This window comes from Poecilia mexicana, unplaced genomic scaffold (assembly GCF_051168715.1).
Source record: "Poecilia mexicana isolate PSO_F unplaced genomic scaffold, ASM5116871v1 scaffold_9, whole genome shotgun sequence".
In the NCBI taxonomy this organism is placed as follows: domain Eukaryota; kingdom Metazoa; phylum Chordata; class Actinopteri; order Cyprinodontiformes; family Poeciliidae; genus Poecilia; species Poecilia mexicana.
Window position 1 is genome coordinate 12,520,018 of NW_028263378.1, and position 14,945 is coordinate 12,534,962.

Consider the following 14,945-nt stretch of genomic DNA (forward strand, 5'->3'; position numbering starts at 1 on the left):
TCTTTTTATACATACTCAACATCCCACAGTGTCTTTCTCTTCTTATTTCCTTTTGTCTTTTATCCTGGTGTTTCAAAGCGGTTTGTATTTTTTCACTACTTGGTGAGCCATATGCCTTGGTTTTGCTGTGTAGACAAGATGTCAAGTTTTAGGTATTCAGCTTGTATTAATAAGTCGATTTCTTGTGGTTAAATTAAAAGGGTTGTTTCAAAGGCTTGAACAAGCTTTTGATTTGGTATTCTTGGGTTACACACAAGAACACACACACACACACACACACACACGCATGCATACAAGCACAACACAACCACAAAGTTGTATAAAAAGCATTCAGACACTGCTTTGAATCCAGTCAGAGGTATAATGAGTAAACAGCTGACCTTAACAATTATACTGCCAATATCCTTCAATGACTTTTGTGATTCTTATTTTGCAATAACATAAGCAATTAGCAATTACCTCTAATTTAAATTTGATGTCTTGAGGTTTATCTCAAGACCCTTCACTTTTGGCTGGGGTATAGACCCCATCTTTGGGAGCCACTCTAAGGTGCGTTTAGATGTTACCAGATCTAATCTAAAATGTAGAGGTGATTGTGGCTTTTCAGGTGGTTCTTCTATTTTGGTAAATCTCTTGCCTTCCAATAGAAACTTCTAAGATGCTTTTAAAATTAGTCCTGTGACCCGGTTGGAAATTAACATAATTTTATATTTATATTTTTTTCCTGTATTTTTTAATTATTTTCTTCTGCTACATTACAACTTTTAGTTTTATTCTGTTTTGATTTCTATGAAGTTATTATATTTCCCACAGATTTGCTTCAACGTTATTGCTGTACAGCTTTTAAAAAAAAATTACTGTATTAATAAAGTTGGCATTGTCCAGTTTATGTTCTTACCATATACTTTGAGTGGATTCCTTTGCTTCATTTCACCCAACATTGTTCGCAGCTGATTATGGGTTGGGTTCATTATTCTTGTGAATCATGAGGCCCGGTTGTAAAACGGCAAGGGTCTGTTACAAAGAATGCTCGTTTCTACTTCTACTTGTATGCTGCCCCTTACATTCATACTTAATTATTGGAATACCTTTTCTCCAATCGTGTGTTTCAAATGATGTGATGCTGACATAGTCATCTGGTTTTCCAGCAACCAATTAGATTTGCTGTATTGAAACTTTTGGTTTTGGAAAATTGTTGCATTCATGAGGTGCCAAACCTCTGCTGCATATTGTTTCTTCTGCTCCACCACAGAAAGTCCTGTGTCATCTGGCTACAGACGAAGAAGATGGTGCAGCCGTGGCACTGATGAAGCATTTAGCAGTGCCAACCAAAGAGTACCATCTTAACGTGCTGAAAAAGGTATTTTGTTTTTACAGCTTCTCTTTACAAGCATACTTGCATTTCATTTTGATTTCTTACATTTCAGATGGTGACAAGAATACAGGAAAGCATTGGGAATAGTCAGTGTTCTGTGAGCAGCACAAATAAGGGGTAAATATAATTCACATTCAAACAAGCTGTACTGATGGTAGATTGGTTTCTGTTCTGTTGACTGAAATTGCAAGAAATTTGATCAATAAAACAAAAAAATGCATAAATAAAATAAATACAAAAAGACGTTCAAGTATCTGTTGATCAGTTACACACAGCAGTAGTGCATCACATTCCCACAATTAAAATGTTTCACAAATTTGTGATTTTTATAACGTTAGTAAATTAATTTAACATCATTTGAGTTCAAAAAGATAAAATTATTGGGTTTTTTTGTTTTTCGTTTTTTTAGCTTGTTCTGTTCTTGTGGTCTGAATCTTAAGGTTAGGATCTAATGTCTGCCTCATTAATGTACAGTACTTTATTTACAAAAAAACAAACAAGCAAAGAAATAAACACTATAAATAGTTGCAATAAAAAGTTCTGTTAAGAACATTACAACTGTGTCTGTGCTTTTTAGGGGAACTATGAAGAAGTTGACTTTAAATGAAAAACAAAGCTATGCAGGAAACATAAGCAAACATTAAGTCTAATCTTCACCTCCTATTGTTCTGTCTGCACAATAATATAAATTTCTTTAACGTTTCTCAAACTCCACATAGGTGTTCATGTGGCAGTGTTTGGGCTGCATCAGAGGCTTGTGTGCCTCTCATCACATGTCCTGAAGTGTCTCCTCTTATTGGTGCTTTGCTGCAGCAGCAGATGACTTGCATCAGAGAAGGTCTGAGTGAAAACTTCCTTGGTGCTCTACACTCTGCCTACTCCAGGTACAGCAAATGTTTCTACTGCATTTTTAGCTTGTGCTGCCATATTTGAGAAAAATATGCTAAGTGTCTCAGTAGAGTGCAGTGTTGTACTCATTAAGGACTATTTCATACCACAGTTGTAAAAAGGATGTAAAGTCTTCATTACTAGAAAAGTTGGGAGGTTTTCAGAAATGCTGTAAAATCTAACTGAATACAGTTTTCAAGTATTTATTCATAAATCTTAATATATTTGTGTCCAATTTGGAGATGAAAGGGATTTAATTCTACTTAAATGATTACAACTGAGGAAAAAAAGCTAGAACACCCTCCTACCTAAGAGGTGGCTTTACCCCCTTTTGACTGAAATAGCTGCAGGGAAACACTTCTGGTAGCCATCTACCCGTCGCTGACATCACGTCTGAGTAAGGTTTTTCCTACTCCTCACTTTCAGCTGCAAGATATTTTAGTGGTTCTTCTACTGCCTGCTTCAATTCTCCTGAAAATGCCAAAAAAAGGATCAAGTTACCATTAGCATATGTGCTAATAGTATCTAGTATAATATAATATAATATAGTGTCAAAAATATAAAATTTTATTTTAAAATACAGCCCTTCAAATATTTCCAGATGCGACCTGCTACTGGACGAGCAGGCAGTTGTTTCCCTGTGGTATCAGAGCTTACCCAGCCTGGAGGAAGCTGTGCTCAATCTGTTGGCGTCTGCTACTGCAGCAGGATCAACACCAAGCAAGGTGGAGGAGCAAGTGTCGAAGTCGTTATTGGTGAGTCCTCTTTTCGTGATTATAGAAACGTGTCCGACTGCCCACATCTGACAGTGGGACGTGACAAACAACTGTCGAAGCACTATTGTATACGCTACCATGTTTGACCAAGTAGAACAGCTTGAGTGATTAGTGAGGAGGGATGTTAAAGAGACAGAATACAAAATGAATGTTTCTAAACAGATTTTGTCCCTGCGTTTCAGGGTGTCAACAAAAACAAACTTGTATTTTACATTTTTTAAATTAATATAAAGATGTTTTAGATGTTAGACACACTCGAGTGAAAAAAAAAAAAAAAAAAAAATATATATATATATATATAAAAAGTCCTAGGAAAGAAAAATGTGAAACTGTTGAATTGTTATAACTTCTAATTTGCCTATCAATGAGTCGAAGATAAATTTCTTTACTTTTGTGCTGTAGCATTTTTGTGATTTTCTCTGCTGCCTGATTTGATAACACTTGATCCCTTTGATAAGCTTCTGATAAATATGTTGCTCCTGTTAAATTAGCTTTTTGGTACACCGCGTCTCATCTGCCTCAAATTAAAGAGTCTCACAAGAGAAACCATTGCACACATCCATATGTGTTCAGTTCCCCTTTGAAGCACTTTGTAAACTGAAACCAAACCATTTTAATAAGTGAGGATCTTAGGAATGTTCCATTGTATTTTTTTTGGGGTGGGTCATTATCGAGCTCTTTGCCTGTCAGATCTATTTGGCTTTTGTTCTGCTTGCCTCTCACATAATTTGGCAAGCTCCAGACCACATCTCACATCATTTGGCTGTGTGATATCATACTCACTATCACTTCAATGGCTCAGTGCTCGTCACTTCATATGGCTTCATATATGTTCTTTTTTTTTATTATTATTATTTTAGAATTGCCGTTACTGAACTTCATCTCGGCAATACAGTGATATGTTTACCATTTGTTGCCCAAAGAGAGGCTAACTTTTAGATGCAAGTTGTTTTCCAGATTTACTTTTTAGTCACTGGGAGATTAGGATCAGTGTGAAGGAATTTAATTCGTCACAGAAACTACGCTAGCAGAAATTTGATAAAGCAAATTCTGAATCTTGCCAAAGCGTGCTTTCTGTATGTCGTCGCTGCCAAATTTCTGTACACATCCATAAAATTATTCACACAAAGGTTATTATTGACATCTTGCTTACCTCACTTTCTGATTGCAATTTTTTTGGCAATTAGGAATGTCAGTAAAATTTAAGTGGGAAAGACAAACTTACCTACCTTTTGTTTTGAACTAATCAGGCTTGTGAGGCGGTGCTGCTTGTTTTATTCAGTAGTGATGGTCCACTTAACCTGTTTATATGTCAAGGGGAACTGCACACTCTTTGTGTATAGAGATACTTCTCACAAATTAAGAGATGGCAGTGCACACTAGTGCATATTCATTTGGCTTACTATTACATATATATAAATTAAACCTGCCAGATAAATCTGATTAAATCTGTCATTTTGAGTAACTGTTCTGTCATAAAATTAGTTTCAAGTGTGCCTGAACTAAAGGTCAGGCATGGTGGCTGGCCACTCTCCTTTAGATTTTTCTCCTAAAGATCAGAATAATGGTGCCATTGCACAAGTCTGAACATGCAAAGGGGGCATCAGATCGTCAAACTATTTATTCCTGAAGCCCTTACATATGGCTGATCAAGCTGAAATGCTTGTATTTATCAACAAATACCGTTGCACATTTTTGCAATACAATTGTTTCGAGTTGTTTTTCCAATTACTGATGCCTAAAATGATCATGTGATATATTATAAATACTGCAGAATTCTTAAGACTATTTGATCGTTCACAATATTTTATGGATATTCCAAAGCATATGGAATATCCACAAAATATTCCAAAGATTGTGCTCAGCATTGTTCAGTACTCCTGGTTGTAAGTGAACGAAAACCTAATCTGTTCAGATTAGGTTTTGAACTAATCAGCTTTGAACTAATCAGCTAATCACCTATTCAGATTAGGTTTTGTTCTGCGTCTCCAAATGGAATCAACTGACCAGTAACAAAGCGGTGGTTGATACCTGAAGGATGAATTTTTCCTTTTCTAGTGTCTTGGGGCCCCATGTATTCTCTTAATTATGTGCCCTTGTGTTAATCCAGTCCATCATCTACTCACATTGTATTGATTATTACATTATATCTGGCATTGTGTTTTTATTAAGAAAAAGGGAGGTTCAGGTTTCATGTGTCTGTTTATATGACTGTGTGGGATACTTCTACACAAAAATAAAAAGTAAGGAAATCTGAGATGTCTGGGCTCCGTCCGTCCCCTCGCTTGCCTGCCTTTCTCGAACTTGTTTATACTACAGTCAAAAATAGGAAACATAAAAATGCGTTCGCATTCCTCATTCTGGCTTTTCCTCCCGCCTTCTGACCCAGGCAGAGGGCCCAATAACAATAAACACCCACTTCCTGCCCCAGACTGCTAAAAGAAACAGGATGTTTGTTGTGTGCTGTAATTGACTCTCTGTGAAGTGTTAGTCGTAAGGTATGGAGGAGGATGCTAAAAACGCAGCTGTCGGGATCCTTGATGCTTCACACACATCCATGAATGAAAGTGAGGATGTACAATTTTATGCTAGCCATTTGGTAACTAATCTCTGATGTGCATACAAGCAGAGACATGCAATGGGCAATTGCTTGGTCTTGTTTTATAAGAAGAAGGTAAAAACTAGTTTGGAGTATTTTGTGGTTGTAATTACAGTGTATGGACACTTGGTGGAACTATTTGTTGTTTAATTCTGTTATAATTTGACTCCTACCCTGGTCTTTTGTCCATTTCATTTAATAACTCTGTTACTGATACTATGTCCGGTTTTATTCCCTCTATTTAATCAGGTTACTCCTCATTTGTTCATATATGGACATAGAGTCCATTATATATTTTACCTGCACTATATGAAGTCCCAACTCTTAATGCGTTCTAAACCACAAATCACTGCTTTTCCACCAGCTGCCAGTAAATCAAGCGAAAACAAACAAACAAACAATAAAAAAGGAGGAAGCACAACATTAAGAAGCATTCATCTCTTCTTATTGTACTGCTCTGCTGGGGTAAAGCCTGTGAGGTATATGACATGTGAACCACATGGTATTATATGTGTTGCGTATTAAGCGCCAGATAATTAGGGACTCGGCGACATGCACGGTACAGCTGTTAAATGTTTGCACTGGGGCGTTTTAGAATGTATTAAATCTGAAACACATGATGAGTGTGGATTAAGAGGAGATGAGAAAATGAGTATGTGGGAGTGTTAGGGAGGCTTGACAGAGTGGGAAACTGAGTGTTTAATGAGGAGAAAGTGAGAACAGAGAAACTATGATTTCAAATGTAATCATTTAGATGGTCCAACAGTGCCACCTGGTGGTTAAGCACTCTTGTTAAAAAGTGATTTATTGTTGCCATTGTTTTCTGACACCTGCTGATATTGTAGATGCATTTTAACATGTCTGGCCATAGCTTGTGAAGTTTGCCCCTTTTGTGTGTTTTAGCCTAAAGCTTGTGCTCAACATTGTTCAGTATTCCTGGTTGTAAATGACATCTTCAGGTAAGTGCAGTGGATTTAATTTGAATTTAAGACGTCATTTAACAATAGTCTATTTCTTAGTTTCTTGCTGAATATTTTAGTTATATGTTGGGTTTTTTTTCCACTTTTGGCAGGACTGTTCTTAAACAGACTGAAAGGAATGAGCGTGTTAAGAATGTTTTTCAAACATTTACCAAATGCTTCTTCATGGAGCTTTCACGGTTGCAGCCTCAGGTAAGACAATTTTTATTTTTTTAAATTTATTTCTCCTTTTTAAAGAGACTCACATTGTTACTTATTATATGGCTTAATATTAGAGTCAGTAAAGCACTTTATTTTTTCTCATAGTGACAAAGATGGAAGAAAAATTAAAAAGGGGAAAGAGTAAAAAAGATTGATATTGCATTATGACAAACTAATAAGTGCAATCAGAATGAACACAAAAATCAACAATATCTGTAGATCTAAACTTCTCTGCTAAAGAAAATAATGTGCAGAAGGAAATTAAATGTCCATATTTTCTTGATACTACATTCTATTTTCCCTACATGCTAGAGAATGAAGTCTTTGGTTGTGTGATGAAAGCCACACTATATGTTAAGCGGAAAGATTTTGTACATAATCTGTTGTAGCTAAAGCCTAGAAAAACTCAAAAATAACAGACAGCAAAGCCTTGCATAATCATTGTGCAGAAGACTGTTTTTGTGAGGACGCTGCAGTTTAAGCTCCTTTTCATAATTGAAGCAAAAAATCATCTTCAGTATCTAGTAACTTGAGAGAAGAGAATCTCTACAAAATTCAGAATGTAAGTGAAGATGATTCATTATTAAAGTAAAAAAAGAAAAGCTTATTTTTACACCACAGGGTTAGCTGAACACCTAAGGTGGAGAACAATTTCCTGCACTCAGCAGGAAAATTCACTGCTGATGAATCTTCACCATCATTATCACTTCATCTCCAGCTGAGAGCTCCACTATTCACACTACACTCCCATAGCCGACACCTCTACTCGACTGACAATGAATTCAAATGATTAATTTACACGTAAAACCTTTGTCCAGATAATCACCTGGAGTGATTGGCGAATATGCTGCCCTGGTGTGTCACTGTGTGCTTTAGCTTGAAACTTTCAGCCCTTAGCATGGTTCTGTTGCTTTATCATCCAATTAGAAGTCACGTATGACCATATTGTAATTATTTGGCACCTGCATATCATACATAAATATTAAGAGGCAGTCAGTAAATGCGGTACTCTGAAAATCCACGTACTATCTACGAAACAAGGTGAATGCTGTATATTTTCCATAACTTTTATCTAAGTACAAGGGTGATGCACAGTTTTAAAAAGTTATTAAAAAAATATCGAAATAGCTTATTTGTTTTCGTAGGTTTGACTAAGTATGGTAAATGAAACCATGTAGTATAGATAACGGTTTCTTTTCATATTTAATGCCTTTGTTTTTCCAGAAGAAAAAACTAAAACTGAGTTCCTAAATACTCGCTTTATTTTCTGATGCCATTCTTGTTCCTTAAATCACTTCTACACAATTTGAGTTTCAAGTTTCTGGCATTAACAATTTTGGTTTCAGTTAAATTCTATCATTGGATTTGTTTTGTTTGTTTGTTTCTAGTCAACTTCAATTTCGAGTTTTGAAGTGGGTCTGAATTATGTGCCAAAACTGTCTTATCATTTTTTTTTTTTTAATGTGTAAATGTTACAAAATTCACAATTGAAATAATCTGAAACAGGAAAATATCAACCCTGACATGGTATGTCTGTTAATGATTTTTAATTTGAGCCCATCTAAGTTTGTGGCGTTGGAAGAAAAGATGTGAAATAATCTTTTTTTTTTTTTTTCAGACACTGTCTTTGTCACTTTTTGTGGTTTATGGAAGATACAGTTATTGGAACACAAAACTGAACTGATTATGTTTCCAATTAGTTTTTTATTACTTTTTAAAGCCTCAATAGTATTTTTTTTCAACAAAACTTTTTTAAGTTTTGCCTTACAGGACATTCAAACCTCCATTCATTGTCGTCTGACTTGAAGTATTTCCATACTTTGGATTATTTTAGCATGTGTGAATTTAAAAACCAGGTTTAATCAAGAGTGAAACAGAAATTATCTGTAGCACGCAGAAATGTTTGAAACTCTCAATGACCAACTGCATCAAGTGTCTTTTCTTTACACACACAGCAGTTTTTAGACATTTTTTGTATTTTTTATTAAAAAGATACATTTATTTTTTAAAGATATGTTCAGTTTACATGATTGTGTCTACTAAACATATCAGAGGCGATTGATTAGTCTTAGAGATTCCATGGACTACGAGGATAGACTGCAGCAGTTCAAATGCAATGTGTTATGTGCATTTTCAAAATAAATGTATACAATTTGATTCAACTTATACAAAAAAAAATCTAAAAATGTGTAAGTGGAAAAGCCTAGATTTTTAATATTGATATTTGCGGTAGGAGCAATCAGAGCCGATGGAAGACTTATGGTGTTTGTATGGACCTCTGTGTCATTTGTTGTTGTCCAAATTTCTATTTGGAGCAATGTGACGACACATTGCTCCAACATTTGCTCCAGCATTATCACCCTACCTTTCAGGATGTCATTTGAAGGGTGCAGAAAGTGACGTGAAGTCTTATCTCCACTATTCAGTTAAAACATTTTTCCCTCTATTTCAGCCATCTGCATCTTTAAAAGCCTTCTTCCCACAGTCCCCTCCAAGTCTTCTGATTCCTCTCTTTACCATGCCTTCAGGTCAGTGTGCTCATACATCCTCACTGAGTTTGTCTGCCTTAACTCCTGGGAAAAATGCACAAAACTCTCCAGTGTGACTAATAGTGTAATAAAGTGTTATTTGGCAGTGCGTAAACAGCTTTTCTTCAAGTTTGTGTCTTTATATGTCACATGCTTATACAGTAACTATTTTTGTCAGACATCGAAGTTACTATGACGTGAGGTGTCATTACTTCTCCAAGATCGATACACAGGTTTAATCATTTGCTTTGCCAGCTCATGGGCTTGATAATAGTTACACAGAGAGGCTTAACTGCATTGAGTAAGTGTTGGAGTTTGAACAGCTCTATGTGGGGGAATGTGTACGGTTGAAGAGATGCAGAGTAGGTGAGTGCAGGAGTGCTGCTTATCAGTGTATGCCCAGACTGGCCCACAGGCAGGAATTATTTACATGAATGGAGCCATTTAGGGACACACTGAAGCCCTGCCAGAAATCACAGTTAATTATTACTCTGTGTGTGTGTGCGCGCGTGTGTGTGTGTTTGTGGTGAAAGGTAATATTTCACTAGGGACTGAATAGTAATGATATTGTAAAAAGGTGAAGGATCCAAGTTTCACGCATCCTGTGTAAGTCATAAATACACAAATAGCATTGCATTCTTAATACTTACCCCAAGGAGACCCTCAGATATTTGTTAGTTTGTTTGTCGAGCTGAAATGTCATCTTGTTGTGGGAAGATGTCCTTGTTACAGGAAAAGCATTTTCCCAAAATGCAGTTCCTAACTCTACTCTGGTCATCAACACAACTTGATAGCTGTTTTATTTTCTTCTTTTTAATAACAACAGCAAAAACAATGAAACAACAAAACAAGCTGAAGACATAACATTCAAGTATCCTTGAATTTAGAGTCTCCTTAGATATGTTCAATAACAGTTCCTTTCACTAGACCGTGGTAAGAAGCATCAGCTTCATTTTTAATTTTTTTTTTTTTGTCGTTTTAGCCATGTTTTATTTTTTTTGCTGTCTTTGTAAACTACTTTGTGAACTTTCACTGTGAAAGCAGCAATATAAGTAATTTACTTACAATAATGAAAGAGTTGCAACTTAAAAACAAGAGAAATAGCATTAATTAGTCCTTTGCCACTTTATACACCCATTTATTACCAAGCCATTGCTATTTTGTCCATTTTCAATCTGTAAACAAGTTGCAGGTTGTGTTGTAGTTAAGTTTATTCCTGTAATTGGATATAAATTGTCTTTACAATGTTCAATAACAATTCCTGTCACTAGACCGTGGTAAGAAGCATCAGCTTCATTTTGTACTCAGAGGTGGGATACAAAGGATGTATAAATTGTAATTAAAAGTAGAAAAAATAGCATTTCCTTTCATAATGCAATGTGAGGGCTGTAAGCTGAATATGTTAAGTGAAAACTACAGAAGCATTTGAAGTCAACTGCAGAGGATGTGCCGAAATGTAAGAAATGGGAAGAACCAGCAGAATAAGGCAAAAGCCTGCGAAATGCAAATAAAGAAAACTGTAAAAGAGAAGGGAAAACTTTCAGTCAATGCAAAAATCCCAGCCAAAGACTATTAGAAATATGTGCAGAACATTGTTTGTAAGCAGGGTTGGAAGGAGGGTTTGAATTAGCTTTGGAAAAAGGGATGGATTTAAGTTTGTACTGAGATGTGGAAGGAGGGAAGGAATGAGGGATAGAATGAGGTTATAACAGATTTTTTAAAGAAATTATGGGATGTTCTGTGCACTTCAAAGAGGCCAAAAATGATTGCAAAAAGCTGAATATTTCATAAAACACAGAAGATGTCGGTTATAAATACATAGTCTGAACGATCGGAATAAGGTAATAGTTGAATGGTTGAAATAGCACATAGTATGCAGAAGTAGTTAAGTGGCAAAAAGTGTACTGGAAATAAAAAAAAATGTAGAACATTCACACTAATCGTGATCTTGGAGTAAAATTTAGTTAGACGTGTTTCTCTCCTTTTTTAAAAAACACAAATAGCAATTACATCGGTTTAATGTACTTTTTTTTTTTTCTTTCAGAGATGCCTCAGGAGAGTTTGAAAAACCACTTGATGTGGGTCAGCAGCTCATTACAGAGGCTGACTGAGGAGGAAGAAGACGAGGAAGACTCAGATAGTGGCAACATCAGGTGAGAAAGAGAGACTCGACAGTGAAATGTGCTAATGTGCGTCTGCTTCCAGCAACATGTTGGAACCCTGTTCAGCATGGTGCTCCTATTTCCATTAGTTGCCATTGAGATGGTGGTTAGTCAGTAATTTCCCGTTGCATCATAGCAGAGCGGTCCTGGAGCACAGTGTGGCTTCTCCAAGCATTCATTAGAGGCCATTAGCTTTGGGGGGGAAAAAGCACATTGGAAAAAAACAGACGTTATGAAGTCCAATAAATAGTGAGAGGAGTAGTTCAGGACAAGAAGCAGGAAGAAGGTGCACACATTAAATAACATCGCCATGGAAAAAAGAAAACATGTACAGTTGTCTTGAATGAACTTTTTTTTTTTTAAAGGAAGATTGGGGGGCAGGAAGGAGAGGGAACATGCTTTAAAAAAAAACAAAAAGAAAAACAGATGATGTCGTAAAGATGGAGACGGGTGACTTGATACCCTCAGGATGCGGTTTTTGAACGGGGCCTATTATCCCGCCGCCGCCGCCGCTTGAATCTGAAGCTCCATTCAAAAGTCTCTAAGCGAGCCAGCGGTGGTAAATAGTGCCTTACTGCTGCCAAGGCCCTGCAGAGGGCTGCTGCTGTTGGTATGCTGAAGCCAAGTGGAAGGGAGGATGAGGAGAGAAATGATGGTATTAGAGGAAATGTGAGAATCATCTTTACTCCTCACATCGCCTTCAGTGTTACGGCTATGCAGCTCGGTGTAGTCTGCTGCAGCATTCTTAATTTCCAAATTGTTTACAATCTATTTTTGTCACAGCAGTCCATAATTACCACAGTTTTTATATTCACTCCAGCTCTGTAAATGATTTCCTCTTTTTAAAAGTCATGCATATTTAGGACACTAATATGACTGAAGAGACTTTTCTGTCTTTGAAGTTTATCAGGTTTATTGCAGAGTTAGGACGCCGACCCATCCCTATGTCTGTTGAACAAAATGTTGTTTTAGCAATTTCAGTTGCATTGCCTGTGTTAACCATGACAGAGAATATGTCTGTCGCAGTGAACAAAGCAGGATGTTGTCATCATAGAAGAAGATAACATCCTGGCAGGAAGATAGTTGCAGTGGAGGTGGGTTTAATTAATTTATTTTTTGCTTGGATCCCTTTTTTGTTTATTTTTAGATTTTAAATTAAGAAAAATGGTATCGTTTACTGCTGAATCAATGTCAAAGGCTTGAATGTCATAAATTTCAGATTTTGTAACTTGAACTCTTCTTTTTTTTATGAGTTACTTAATATAGGCTGAGGTTAAGGAAGGCTGCCTCAAAACTGTTATTAGCCTGCGGTATCCGTTCTAAAGCCGATTCTGATTAGTTTGAGTTGATTTTCTAGTTGGGACACTCAAAATTTTAATCATTTAACTGTTGATTTGAAGTGAAGTTGACACAGATTTGTTCACAGTACTTTTTCTTTACTCAGCCAATCACTTTGTGTGCTGCACTACCAACATTTTAAATATACATATGTTCTTATATTAAATAATATTTAAAATATGTTAAAATAAATACAACATGGGGGCTGCACAGTGGCGTAGTTGGTAGCACTGTTGCCTTGCAGCAAGAAAGTCCTGGGTTTGATTCCCAGTCCAGGGTCTTTCTGCATGGGATTTGTATATTTCCGGTTCTCGCTGGGTACTCCGGCTTCCTCCCACAGTCCAAAAACATGACTGTTAGGTTAATCACAGCTGGTGAGAGTGAGTGTGTGTGCGTGTGCGCGCATGGTTGTTTATCCTGTCTGTCTCTGTGTTGCCTTGCAACAGACTGGCGACCTGTCCAGGGTGACCCCGTCTCTCCCAAAACGTTCGCTGGAGATAGGCACCAGCAACCCTCAGGACCCCACTAGGGACAAGAGTGTACAAAAAAATGAATGGATGGATGTATAAAAAGAGCATAGTGTCTTGTATTTGATCAGCTGTCCATTGAACAACATGTCAGTCAACCGTTTTAGAAAAAAAAAAAAAATTTCAGAAGCCAAACAGCTTGTCTAAATCTGCAATGCATTTAAAGCTTATATATATTTTTTATTTTTATTATGCTTATCTTGATTTTATTATTTTTTTCAGTTAGAGCAACACTGACTTTTAGTAAATTGTCCCAACAGTGACAATAATTGTAATAATTTGTTATATGACAGTTTCTTTGGAAGTTGGGTTTATTTCTACTGCTAGAAACACTTAGTGTTGTCATTCATTTATGAAACTAATATGATTTAATAGCTTCAGACTAATCAGATTGATTATTATTAAGCTTTATCTTAGCTTTAGTTCACGAGCTTGTGTGAAAACTATTGGGCTAAAAATTATGACTTCACAGTGGGTTTTTATGAAAGTGGGAGATGCATAGCATAGTGGAAAAACTGAGACTTGGGTGGGTTCAGTGCCAGGGTGTTAAAAGAATTAAACCAGACCACCCAAACCACTTGAGTAAATGAGCTGTTTACTGCTCTGTTTGCATTGCACCGTGGTCTAATTTCTCTAGGATTCTTTGGTTTTACACAGCCATCGCACCCTGCTTACTCATTTATTTCAAAAAGGAAATATTTTCACTTTTCACGATTTTCATCTTGACAAGGTGAAAGTAAGTAGACATTGCTGATGACTTTTACAATTAAATAATTACAGGTGATTTTCTCTACCACCAAACTGTTTTTACCCAAATGTTCATGAAAGATTTAATTACCTGTTAACCTGTGGTCGCTGCTCTTCCTCCTACAGAGGGAACCATAAAGTGTTTGAGGCGTGGTTCCTGCTGGTTCAGTGTGCCTACTGGGTGCAGGTGGCGGTCCAGCTGCTAGTCACATCAGGTCCCGAAGACTGTGGTCCCCTCCTCTGGTTACTGACCTTTTATCATCATCCCACCAACAGGTGGCACCACAGAGCTTCACAGCTGGTGAGAGTTTTTCTCATAAATGGCGTTTGCAGTACCTTGCAAAAATTTTTCTTCACAACCACAGATTTCAATGTATTTTATGTGATAGACTAATACAAAATAACTCTTAATTATGAAGTAGAAAATATGATGCATGTTTTTCACACCTGTGTTCAAATAAGAATCTGAAAAGTGTATATGTTTTCCAAACCTTTGTGCTGTTATAGCCTGAGAATTTGGCACAACGGCAAACCCGGCGAGACATTGGCTGTCTACTTAAATGTGAAGGTCCATGATAACTTTGGATGAGCTGTGGCCTTTTGATGGTTTGAAAGACCAGATTAAAGACCAGGGGTGGGCAATCCTGATCCTGGAGTGCTTAGACGTCTCCCTGGTCGAACACGGTTGAATCCAACAGCTGAATCACCTCCTTAGTGCAGTCTTGTTCTCCAGAGTCCTGCTAACAACCTCATTATTTGACTCAGGTGTGTTGAAGTAGAGACGCATCCAAAAGTTGCAGGAGACCGGCTCTCGAGGCCTGGAG

The 14,945-nt window shown here is 36.8% G+C and overlaps 1 protein-coding gene across 1 annotated transcript in view; it reads left to right on the forward strand.

Annotated features, from left to right (window-relative positions):
• The window catches only part of fancc (FA complementation group C), a 32,870-nt gene that overhangs the window by 13,396 nt on the left and 4,529 nt on the right, over window positions 1-14,945 (forward strand). The window contains exons 5-13 of the mRNA XM_014987169.2: window positions 1,253-1,360; window positions 1,428-1,492; window positions 2,095-2,259; window positions 2,865-3,018; window positions 6,542-6,597; window positions 6,711-6,810; window positions 9,272-9,347; window positions 11,392-11,500; window positions 14,248-14,422. Coding sequence (XP_014842655.2) covers window positions 1,253-1,360; window positions 1,428-1,492; window positions 2,095-2,259; window positions 2,865-3,018; window positions 6,542-6,597; window positions 6,711-6,810; window positions 9,272-9,347; window positions 11,392-11,500; window positions 14,248-14,422 — 1,008 coding nt within the window. The remainder of the gene's footprint in view (window positions 1-1,252; window positions 1,361-1,427; window positions 1,493-2,094; window positions 2,260-2,864; window positions 3,019-6,541; window positions 6,598-6,710; window positions 6,811-9,271; window positions 9,348-11,391; window positions 11,501-14,247; window positions 14,423-14,945) is intronic.